The sequence below is a fragment of the Triticum dicoccoides genome, chromosome 6A (assembly GCF_002162155.2).
Source record: "Triticum dicoccoides isolate Atlit2015 ecotype Zavitan chromosome 6A, WEW_v2.0, whole genome shotgun sequence".
In the NCBI taxonomy this organism is placed as follows: domain Eukaryota; kingdom Viridiplantae; phylum Streptophyta; class Magnoliopsida; order Poales; family Poaceae; genus Triticum; species Triticum dicoccoides.
The window spans coordinates 164,053,731-164,066,450 of NC_041390.1; the positions used below are offsets into that span (position 1 = coordinate 164,053,731).

General features: G+C 45.3%; 1 protein-coding gene across 1 annotated transcript; it reads left to right on the forward strand.

Moving 5' to 3' along the window:
* Positions 1-3,796: 3,796 nt before the first annotated feature.
* On the forward strand, positions 3,797-9,666 carry LOC119316433. The gene is made up of 8 exons (XM_037590755.1): positions 3,797-3,946; positions 4,041-4,133; positions 6,611-6,705; positions 6,867-7,001; positions 7,561-7,674; positions 7,754-7,816; positions 7,906-9,290; positions 9,373-9,666. Exons 3-8 carry the CDS (start codon positions 6,620-6,622, stop codon positions 9,624-9,626), a joined length of 2,037 nt encoding a protein of 678 aa, XP_037446652.1. The 5' UTR covers positions 3,797-3,946; positions 4,041-4,133; positions 6,611-6,619; the 3' UTR covers positions 9,627-9,666.
* Positions 9,667-12,720: the final 3,054 nt, after the last annotated feature.

Genomic DNA, 12,720 nt, shown 5'->3' on the forward strand with positions numbered 1-12,720 from the left:
AGCCTCACTTGGGGTAGATCTTCATGAAGTAGATGGATCTCCAAGTCCATACAAACTTATTGTTTCCTTCACACCTTGAAGGCTCCCAAGCACACCTAGCTGATCTAGGAGGCGCATGTCCTCCAAAAGTAACAAAGTTGAGGTTTTCTTGAAGCTAATTGTTCTTGAACATCAAGTTATTGATAAATGAAACAATGGATTGCTATATACTGCAATCTCATTTTTGGAAAATATATTGAGTATATTTGGTTATTCTAACTACAAATGTTCTTTAACACCTTATGATCTTAGTGTGTTTATTTGAAAGGATCAAAAGGCCATTAGAGATTAATTGTGATATTATTAAATCATTGGCCCGCTCGTGTATTTAGCTAGAATCAGGAGACCTGGCATATCATTTGGGGTGAGTAAACTAAGTCGTCTCATTTTCCAATCCATTGACACCTCTTGAGAGAGTGGTGTGCGATCTAAAAGGAACCATGATCTATGACATTCACTATACCAGGTATAAAGAGTCCTCAAAGGATATAGTGACTCAAATTGGATTTCTGCTATTGATGAGATAAAGGCCAGAAGTGGCTATTTATTTACTCTCGGTGGCGTGTTGTTTCATGGACGTCTTGCAAGAAGATCATCTTAATGAGGTCGGCAATGGAAGCAGAATTTGCAACAGTAGACAAAGCTATTATTGAAGTAGAATAGTTCCATGAACTCTTAATAAACACATACTCGCTATCATTATGAACAATGACAATTAAAACAGTACTTTTCAAAGTGAACGGGTCAAAGGATAACATGAGGAGTTCAAGACATGTAGAGATAAGATATGTCTGGAAGTAGAAAAACTCTAAGTAATAGTGTTAGAACAAAATGTCTATTTACAACGGCTAAAAATGATCCATTTACAAAATATCTATGAAGGAATGTGATAGACAATGCATCAATGGAGATGGGTTTGATACCCACAACATTTTTCAAAGGGAAGCCCAATCTATGTGATTTAAAGATCATGTGAAGTAGGGTCTCGGAAAACAAGTCACTGGAGCTCGAGAGAACATTTAATAAACTTACATCGTTTAAGACGCCGCCCTACATGTAGTATTTAAAGAGCACACCTATATGAAGTAGATTGTTGATCACGATTTATGAGATCAGGTAATCTCCGATAAGCTCTTGAAAGGCTAGGAGTTTGACTTATATGATCCACCCTCTCTCTCTCTCCGCATGTGCACTTTGTCCATATGTACTAGAGGATTCTAGTATGTCATATGTGATTTGCTCTGTCGACGCACTTGCTATGATGCTAGATTGATTAAACTTATCTGAAAATTACTTACAATCCTAACAATAAATTCTTTTTTTTAGAAAAGGAGGACGACCCCCGGCCTCTGCATCTGGACGATGCATACGGTCACTTTATTAATTATTGACACAAGACCGTACAGAGTCATACAACAATAAGTCTAAAGCCACCAAACTAAGCAACAACTGTCGCTATCCCTATCCAGTTGATGGAGGGGCGCTGAAAGTCTGGGCCTAATACCAAACAGACCACACAGCCAAATCTAAACATCTAAAGACTTGAGGTCCCACCCAGGACGCCTGCCGGGTATGGGCACCCACTAGTCCGGCGTGCTTCTCAATCAGGACCCCTGCCGGGTATGAGGCCGCCGCAGCCACCTGCCACGAATTCATCTTCAGAACTGTACTGCTGCATCAACCTTGGCCGGTCCAACTGCCGCCGACGCCACCATGACGCCAGGCAGCGTCACCCTCCTGCGCGAGTCCATCTCCGCTCATCAGGCGCCGAGTCTCCACTGCACCACGCCGCGAGATCCGCCGTCATCAATGGAGCAGATGAAACATCGCTCCTCCTCTTGTCCCCTCCAACCAGCACTCGCTCCAAAACGATGCCCCATGAGGGAGAACGATACCGATAGCACCGTCATCGTCCGATCCGGTAGACCCAGATCTAGGGTTACCCCAGGAACTTCCCGATCAGGTTGATGAGACCTGCAACGACGATGCCTCCAGAAGGAAACGACGTCTGAGACGCCGCCATCGTCCGCCAAGACCACAGTCTGGCGCGATTTTCATCGGAAGCCACGTCTTCCCGACCTCGTGGTTGGCTGTAACCGAGCGGAACCTCACCACGAAGACGTATATTGCCGTCGGTACTCCGGCGGAGATCCGACATCTCCTCACCGGTCGCTCCATGCGCCGCCGGTCGGCGAAAGGCCTCCCCGCGACGGATCCAAACGGGGCGTTGGATCCGCAGTAGCCGTCGTCACCATCACGAGCAGGACAGCCCACCTCGCCGGATGGGGCGCTGCCACCGCCGCCGTCCATGCAGGGTTGCCGCTCCGCCGGCGATGGTGCTCGGGCCCCCGCCGCACAGCCCGGATACTCCGTCCTAGCCGCCGCCATTGGATCTCATGAGAAGGGCCGCCCCCGCCACCTCAGATGGGATCCGCCGCCTCCCCCCGCCCAGGACCTTTGGCACCGTGCCCGCCGCCACCGCGGCCCACGCCAGCGGTAGCGGCGGTAGGAGGGGATGGAGGGGGAGGTGCTGGCGGCGCTAGGGTTGGGGCCCCTGGCGTCGCCCCGGGGGAGGCGACGCGAGGGGTGCGAGGCAATGGACAATAAATTCTAGTATGTACTATTAGAGTATTTAACATACATGTGAATTTCACGGGGGAAAAGGATCCTTCTTGTTGCAGATGGATTTGAGGTGAGCAATGAATGTGAAATAGAAGAATGTAAAAAAAAACTACAAAATAAGAATGTACGTGATCATAGGACGTGTTTTTCTTCTTCTTTTTTGAGGAAAGGCCATCATGGCTAGCTTTATTGAATTAAAACACGCTTACATCGTCCCTGAGTTCCCTTATCAAGAAATCGGGAGGCTCATCCAACCAACTAAAATAGGACTTGTTACGATAACTATGATTAGCTAGCACATGCGCTGCATTATTACATGATCGTAAGCAATGCTTAAAGATGACCTTTCCAATAGATGAACCGATATCTATGCATTCTGCAAATAAAGTTGCAGCTTCATCCCTAGGACATGTTTGATAGCATGCACACCTCTCGTACAGGCTCTGTTTGCTTACCTACGGATTCCCTAGGCCTACATGGCATGAAACTCAAAGCACCCCTTAGATAAGTTCTTGTGGAACACCTGAATCGGTTGTTTCCTCAGATGCAGTCTCGTTGCAGTGCAATTTACACCAAAGGGGAGAGCCGGACGTGTCCCAAAGCTTGCATTACCTTAAACAAGCTACACTGCGTCAGGCTAGAAACGCTAATGGCAGTTGAACCTGGTTGGCGGGTCGTATAAAAAACATTACGCGTGTACTATTTGTTCAAGGCTTAGGATTCTTTACCAAAGACGAACATGTATGTTCTGGACAAAAATAATAATTTCAATTCAAGGAAAGACAATTTCAAGATTATACTTGTTTTGATACATGAAAATACGCATGCACATTTGAAACTCGAATGAGCGTCTTTTTCTTAATTTATGACGTGGCCAAGAGAATAGCTTCTTTTTTTACCGGAGATCACATGCTTCTATGTGTACAAAGCAAAATACACTAGCAATGAGATAATTGTTATGCAATCTTATCTTTATAGTATCGTTTTCTAAAATAAAGAAGGTAATACCATGCACTAGTATCGTATACTCTTACCTTTGTCTTTTTGGGCGGACACTTGCTGTCTTTACATGTGCATGGGTCTTTAAAACTAGTTGTTTCCCTGGGGAAGGGAAGCAGTCCGTGCCTCATCTTACCTCTCTGGTTGCTCTCTCTCTCTCTCTCTCTCTCTCTGCTCTTAGACCAGCGATGAAAAGATAGCGGTGCATACCAGCTTCTGACTGCAATTTCTAACTATTTGGGATCAGATTCAGAAGATGTTACAGTTGAAGAAAAGATAGATCAAGGTAAGATCTATCATATGCCTATTTTCCTTTACACATGCAAGGTATATGATTTAAGTTTGATTACTTCTTAAGTACGTATTTTATGTTGTTTTAGTAATCGATTAGCATTTTGGAGAGGGGACTTGGATAATTCTGGGAGTGGATTTTACATCCAAAGTAATAGAAGAGCTGGACGTCAATGTTCTAGGTATGCAATGCATGGATTGTTTTTGACATGCACGGTATCGTTCAGTTGTTTGTTGAGCTTGTAACTAACTGTGTGATATCGTATTAGCTCGTTCTCATTTGGATTATTTTTTTCCCAAAAAACATATGGCAGCCTTAGAGATGAAATTTTGACATGATGTAGTTGAAGATGTTTTAGATCAATGTTAGCTCTATCTAGTGTATTTTTTGTGTCAACATGCAAGATGAAGTTAGTGTTGTCATTAAAACGTAATTAGCTACTCCCCTGTTCATATTAATTGTCACACATTTAGTACAACTTTAGTACAAAGTTGTACTAAACTTACAACAATGTGTAGGACTTTAGACTAGGAACTTATACATGAAGTGTTTGAAGACATTGTAGCTCCGTGTTAGTTCTCTGAAATGCACGGGCACCATCTTAGCACATCATTTTAGTTTTTATATTTAATACTTTTGCCCTCTTTAATATTATATGGTTACCTAACTCTTAAACACCATCAAAGAAAAGATTTGAATACTTTTTTCACACAATGTGTACATATTGATTCCATGAATGGAGTATAGGGGTAGTTAACGTGATTCTACACTCTGCATGGGATTAGCATAGGTAAAAGATGTCATCGAAGATACAAAAAAAATCAGAAGTTTCAGATCATTATGTGATTAATAGCAGCTTATTAAAATATTGAGGATAACTGGAAAGTATTGAGAAAAAATGAGCCTCCCATCACAAACGTTACAATTCCTAGAATTGGCGCATTCCCAGTCCAACAAGAATATATACCTACTGAGATGGCCAAAAAATAAATCATTACAGAATACATATGTGGGGTCAAAGAGCATGTGTGGTAGAAAATAAAAGAATCTATAAAGTTTCGACGGTGAAGACTGTATCTATGGTTGAAATAAAAAATGAGACAGTAACAATAAAGGAATAGTACTCTGAATTCCCATTTCTTTGACTTCTACATGGAAGTTCACATAATATACTACTCCCTCCATCCCATAATGTAAGACGTTTTTTGACACTAGTGTAGTGTCAAAAAACGTCTTACATTATAGGACGGAGGGAGTATATAAAAAGCGTCGATGAACTTCTTCATTATATTCACAAGTCTTAAATAGGCCCCTAGGCACCTCATCTTGTACTACTTAAGCACATTTCATCATAGTAGTATCCTTTCAAGTTAATGCATGGCATCATGATAGCTAAAAATTAACTTAATTTTTGTATCTGATATGTATCTTATCAGGTCATGTTATATTTGAGAAAGTAATAAAGAACAAACTTAGAATATGTAGATATCTACAGAGGTGACAGGAAATGAATCATTAGAGGATATTTATGAGGTCAAAGAGCAATGCGTTGCAGAAAATGAAAGGAAATTGCTAAAAATTTGACAAGAAACTGGTATCTAGGGTTGAACTGAAAATGGAGACGATGTAATACTACCCTGTAGTCTAGTTTCTTGATTTCTACATGGCAGTTCACATGATATTCTAAAAGAAAAGCATTGGTGAACTTCATTATATTCACAACAGTATTAAATAGGCCCATGAGCACCATCTTCTTCCACCACTTATGCACCTGTTACCATACTATCCTTTCAGGTTAATATATAGCATCATGATAGGAAAAGGTTTACTTAATTTGTTTATCTGATACAAAGTTCATAGTGTCATTCATATTTGAGCAAGGAAGCACTTTAAAATATGTTGTGATGTGTGCATTTTAGAATAAGTTCCCCTTGTGATTTTTGGATCGTTATTGCCCATGAACTTGCCATCCTCAATTACAATCTTATTCTTCACTAAAACTCCATTGCCAATTTCCGTTCTTTCCGTTCTTTAATTGACTAGCGTGTTCCTCTAGTATAAATTTGGGGATGTGTAACAGCTTCCATAGGTCTGAAGTCTAATTGCAACAATGAATATGTTTTATTCAGAAGCAAAGGGCAGTGCAGTATGGTATCCACTTGCAATTTGTAGATCAGATAATGGTTCACATAATATTATGCCTGAGTACCTCAGTAATTCTGTCTACAAAAAGTACCTCATTAATCAGGTAGAGATTGCCTCAGTCGGCTTTTATTAAAAAATACTCGCAATATTTGTGTAATATCCTCTTCAAAATTAAAGCTTTCAGACAATCACTGGTCTTGAAAGTTGATCTCCTTTACTTCTAAAACAGAAAACAAATATTTATAAGGTGAAAAGTAATAAAATAAATTCTTCATAAACTTGAGCACTACTTTGTAATCAGTGGCCACCATTGGGGCAAGTAGGGTCGGACGGCCCAGGTCTCAAGTGGCGGAGCAGGGTAATCCCCTGTCTAGCGACCAGCGGGTGCATCGACATTGATCTCTGTTGCCATCCGTCGCCCCAGCAAACCACAGTTTCTAGGTCGGACACTGTCCGTAATGATATTATAATATCATCCTCTTTAACATCATATTTGCACTCTCTATTGTGCAGGAAGAAACAATGAAAAGAAAAGGTGGACCACATAGCAAGGAATGTGAGAAACCTGCCAAGATGGTTAAGAACAATCAAATATGCAATCCAACAAGGTGATCCGTTACTAATCATGAATCTTTTATTGGTGGTATCACAAGAATGTTACAACTAAAAATGCAACAATCCCCGTTAGGCGCATGTGGATTCGTAATTAATTTTAGCTTGGACGGGAAAAACGATATTTTAATTTATTATCTCATTGATGTGAATTCAGACAGTCAACAAAAATGGCAAGATTAGAAAGGAGAATCAAACTTCAAGCAAAGAAAATGAGACAGCTTTCGATCATAAATGGAGAAGTGCCAGACCGCGCAACTATACTAGAAGAACAACTTTTAATCCATGTGAAGTAAGCAAATCTTCAGATTGCCCGCATGTGTATTATCATCAATTTGGTTTAGTTACTTCTCTGAATTCAATTGCTAAACTTTATCATTATGATGCACGACTGGTACTACGGTATACTGGAAGCAACATTATATAGCTTGCTTCTGCTTTGCACATCAGTTCTGCTATCTATGTGCTCAAATCTTTCAAAGCTTACAAAAATCCCTTCATTAACTCGGTGGATTTGATGTAGTAAAATTTTATCTTAAACATTTTACCGTAAACAAATACTTATAATGCCCGGTCGCCCATGCATTTCCATATCTCCAGGTGCAGCTAATTTAAATTGCTCTATTAAATCACAAAAACATGTTACGATTGGTTCTGACTGTAGCTACGGAGTATGTTTTTGAAACAAAAAAATCATGATAGCACATATCCATGGACTATGGTTAAACCAAAACTGTGGCAAAAAAACATTGTTGGATTGCCACAAGGAACCATGTCCTGTACAGATGTGCATTGCTTATGCTGGAAATTCCATCTCTTATTTCTACTAAATGGCATTTATGTTTATGCAGGGACAAAGCTAAAGAGGCAAGGCTGTATCGGAAAAGAAAAATGCAAAGCAAGAGGGTTGCAGAAACAACGACAGAAAATGAAGCAATGATTGGCCAGGCTGGTAAGACTACAAGGTAAGTAACAAGAAAATACAATCAACATCTAAAATTTGGACATTCATAAACCTGTTGTTTCTGTTATGCACGTGTACAGGACTAAAAGTAACAAAAGGTGTACTACATCAAAGTCAAGGAGAAAGAAAAAAACACCAGATATGTAAGATCTATTAAGTTTATTTTATTAGTATGAACGAGAACATACATTACTCATATAAAATCTGATGCTAAATTCAGAAAATTGAACAGGACATTGGAAAGGACTGATATGGAAATTTGGAACTTCGGAGAACCAAGCTGCAAGTGTGAACGATGTGGTGCAATTTTCTGGTACGAAGAAACAACTTCAGGTAGAGCGAGAAGGATGCCATCTTTCAGACTATGTTGCCAACAGGGCAAGGTCGATTTGCCACCATTCAGAGAGCCGCCGGCTTACCTTACGAAATTGCTAAGGAAAGACAACGGAAAGAGGTCAAAAAACTACATGCAAAATATCAGATTGTACAACTCCATGTTCGCTTTCACAACAATGGGAGGAAAGGTAGACACAGAAATAAATAATGGCGGTGGTCCTTATGTTTTTAGAATGAATGGGCAAAACTACCACAGAATAGGTACTCTACTACCTGAAGGTGAAGATAAACCACGCTGGGCACAGTTGTATATCTATGACACCGAAAATGAGGTAAAAAACAGGATTAATGCGTCAACATCAGAAGATAAAAGGGAGTCGATAGATCCTCACATCGTCGAGGGCCTTAAAAATATGCTGGATAGAAATAATATACTTGCAAAAACATTCAGAATGGCAAGGGACAGATTCGAAGAAGGTGACTATCACAACGTGAGATTAAAACTAATCAATAAGCGACGCACAGATGTAAGACGGAATGACATGCCATCTGCAACTGAAGTTGTAGCATTGATTGTGAATGATACGGCAGAAAATAGAAAAGGACGGGATATCATTGTTCAGTACAGAGACACAAGGCCGAGAAGAATATCAGAGAAGCATCCAAAATTCATGGCTATGCAGTATCCACTATTGTTCCCCTATGGAGAAGATGGGTACAGAGAAAATATACCCTACATATTAAAAGAAGGTGCAAAATGCAAGAGAAAGCATGTAACAATGCTGGAATACTATGCGTATCGTATACAACAACGTACTAACCAATCAATGCACTTGCTGATGTGTGAAAAGCTTACATTGCAGTTCATTGTGGATGCCCTTGCATGCATTTTGCAGTATAGGCTAGACTGGATCAAAACACATCAAGGAAACCTAAGAACGGAATTATATGCTGGCTTGCAGGACACAATAGATAGAGGAGATACAAGGGCTGACCAAGTAGGAAAGAGGATACTACTGCCATCCACCTTCACAGATAGCCCTAGATACAAGGCACAAAACTTCCAAGATGCTATGGCAATATGTCGGTGGGCTGGATACCCAGACCTATTTGTGACATTCACGTGCAACACAGCTTGGCCGGAGATTCAAGCTATGCTACAGGAAGTAGGCCAAACAGCATATGAAAGACCTGATATTGTTGATCGAGTGTTCCACATAAAGCTCAAGGAGTTCATGAGAGACATAAGAGAAAGGGGATACTTTGGAAAAACACTTGCAAGTAATATACCCTACTGACTTGATCACTCCTGTTATTTAATTTTCTATACCAAAATAACTAATGGTTATTTTCTAAATTGTAGTTATATACACAATAGAGTTCCAAAAAAGGGGCCTCCCACATGCCCACATAGTCATATTCCTCGACAAAAAGGAAAAGAAACACAAGTATCCTGAACCACCAGAGGTTGACAGGGTAACTTGTGCAGAGATCCCAGACAAGGACATTGATCCAGAAGGATATGCAGCTGTTGAAAACTACATGATACATGGGCCATGTGGTGCAGCCAACACAAAGTCACCATGCATGGTCGATAACAGATGTATGAGATGTTAGACCTTTGAACCTGAGCATTGATAGTTGTAGATGACACTAGGAGAGTTGGGACAATTTTCGTTTTCGTTGGTTTATTTCTCACACAATGCCATGCCAACCTGAGGGGTTGGGGATACATACTTATAGGCTGCTAGCCAGCCAAGCATATGCTGAGATGCTACTAAGATGCCAGTCTAAGATGCTAGTCTAAGATGCTGGTCTAAGATGCTATCCTAACTGCCAGTCCTTGATGGTCAGGAACTCTATCCTAACTGCCACAAGGACCATGTGCTGCAGCCCCACAAAGGCCCTAGTACACAGACTTATCCAACATTCTCCCCCTGAGTCTTGTACGTCGTCTTGTGGGAGTGTTGAATCATCCCGATCCTGGAGCAAAGCTCGAGGAACTTGACCCTCCCAAGAGGCTTGGTGAGCAGGTCTGCGAGCTGATCCTTGGTGTTGATGTAGCTCGCCTCCATGCTCCCTTCTTCCACACAGCTGCGGATGAAGTGATACCTCAGCCGGATGTGCTTGCTCCGTTCATGGAACACGGGGTTCTTTGCCAGGGCCAGGGCGGACTTGCTGTCCACCAGGAGCTGCACCATTCTGGTGTCTTGAACGAGAAGATCACCAAGCAGTCGAGCGAGCCAAAGCGCCTGAGTGCAGGCGGTGGAGGCCGCTATGTACTCAGCCTCACAGCTGGACAGGGCCACCACCTGCTGCTTGACTGATTGCCTGCTCACGAGACACTTGCCGAGGAAGAGGAGGATCCCGCTCGTGCTCTTGCTGGTGTCGATGTCGCCGGCGTGGTCGCTGTCGCTGTACCCGACGAAGTGTGCTGCCCCCGGACACCTAGGGTAGTGGAGGCCGTGGTCAAGGGTCCCTGCTATGTAGCGGATGATCCTCTTCACTGCCTGCTGGTGTTCCGACGTCGGTCGCTCCATGAACCGACTGACATAGCCGACGGAGAATGCTAGGTCCGGCCGTGTGTGGGTGAGGTAGCGAAGGCTCCCCACAAGGCGTCGGTACTGCGTAGCATCCACTTCCTCCGTCGTGCTGTCGCGGCTCAGTTTCAGCCTCTCCTCCATCGGAGTGAGCTGGATGGCAGCCGGTGAACCCAGCTAGCTCAACGATGCGCTTGGCGTAGGCGGACTGTCGAAGCGCAATCCCGGAGTGATCCTGGTGCACCTCAATCCCTAGATAGAAGGAGAGGAGCCCCAGATCACTCATCTGGAAGGTGGCCTTCATGTCTTCCTTGAATGCCGCTACCTCTGCATCTTTGGTGTCGGTGATCACCAGAGTCGTCAACATAGACGCCCACCAGCAGGGCATTTCCTCCACTGCCCCGTCGGTAGACAGCGGCCTCATGCGGGCTTTGCTCGAAGCCCATCTTCTTTAGCGCGGAGTCCAGCTTGGCGTTCCACGCCCTAGGTGCCTGCCGTAGGCCATAGAGGGCCTTGCACAGGCGGAGTACCTTGCCCTCCTGGCCGGGAATCGCAAAACCCGGTGGCTGATGCACGTAGACTTCCTCCTTCAAGTCACCGTTGAGGAATGCCGACTTGACATCCATGTGATGGACACGCCAGCCCTCCTGGGCAGCCAGCGCAAGGAGAAGTCGCACGGATTCCATCCGTGCCACGGGAGCGAAGGCGTCGTCGAAGTCGACTCCTTCCTGCTGCAAGAAGCCTCGGGCCACCAGGCGAGCCTTGTGCTTGATGATGGCGCCGGCTCCATCCCTCTTCAGCTTGAACACCCACTTAAGGGTGATTGCGCGATGACCACGGGGGAGGTCAGCGAGCTCCCAGGTGCGGTTTTGCTCGACCGCATCCATCTCCAACTGCATCGCGGCGCGCCATGCCGCATCTCTCTCGGCCTCTGCAAAGGACCGTGGTTCGCCGTCCTCACACGCGAGTTGTAGCTGCGCCTCCAGGTCACGTGGCATCAGTCCCGGCACCGGCTGGTCGCCGAGTAGATCATCCATCGTGCGATACCGCAGCTGTTCGCCTCCATACCATGCGTCGACCCGCTCCTCGTCGTGAGTGAGCGGGGAAGCGAACTTCATCGGGTTGTGCTCTGCGTGAGCTGGTGCTGATGAAGACGAACCCGGAGTGGTGACCACCGGGGCTGGAGTATGCGGCGTCGCCAGTTGTGGTGTCGTCGGCGTAGCGGGCACCGGAGTCGATGTAGTTTTGTGGGCCGGGGTAGACGTGCCCGGCGGAGAGGAGCTGCTTGCTCCCCCGGCTTCCTTGAAGTGAGTGTACTCGACAATGAAGTCGTCATACATCGGCGTCGCGCCGTCGTCCACCGCCTTGTCCGATTGCCACCCTCGCCCTTCATTGAACACAACGTCTCGCGCCGTGCGCACACGCTGTGTCTTTGGGTCGAGGATGCGGTAGGCCTTTGAGCCCTCCGCATAGCCGATGAAGACTCCCAGAGTGCTCCTGTCGTCGAGCTTGCCGATGTGGCCAAGCTCCTTAGCGAACGCAAGACAGCCAAAGACCCGCAAATGGGAAACCGCCGGCTTATGCCCATGCCAGGCCTCATACGGTGTCCTGCCGTCGAGTGCCTTAGTAGGCGAGCGGTTGAGGATGTAGACAGCCGTCAGCACCGCCTCTCCCCAGAAAACAGCCGGCATCCCTCGCTGCTTGAGGAGAGCCCGAGCCATCCCCACAACCGTCTGGTTGCGCCGCTCGACGACTCCGTTTTGCTGCGGGCTGTACGGCGCGGAGTAGTGGCGCTGGATGCCCTCATCGGCGCAGTACGACGCGAATTCAGCCGTCGTGAATTCGCCGCCGTTGTCAGTGCGCAACACGCGCAATTTGCGGCCGCTCTCCGCCTCCACACCAGCCTGCGCGCGCCTGATGGCGTCCGCTGCTTCTCCCTTGCTGCCGAGAATCATCACCCACATGTAGCGAGAGAGATCGTCGACGAGCAGCAGGAAGTAGCGTCGACCTCCTGGTGTGGCTGGCGTCACCGAGCCGCACAAGTCTCCGTGCACGAGCTCCAGCTTCTCCTTGGCCCGAAAACTCGCTTGTTGGGGAAAGGGGAGTCGTCTCTGCTTCGTCAGTACGCAGATGTCGCAGAACTGCTCCACATGGTTGAGGCATGGCAGGCC

Bases quoted from the DNA above. Each gene is read 5' to 3' on its own strand.
- LOC119316433 (XM_037590755.1), top strand. From the start codon at position 6,620: ATGAAAAGAAAAGGTGGACCACATAGCAAGGAATGTGAGAAACCTGCC. The intron at 6,706-6,866 runs GTGATCCGTTAC...ATGTGAATTCAG, and splicing joins CAAATATGCAATCCAACAAG to ACAGTCAACAAAAATGGCAA. The intron at 7,675-7,753 runs GTAAGTAACAAG...GCACGTGTACAG, and splicing joins CAGGCTGGTAAGACTACAAG to GACTAAAAGTAACAAAAGGT.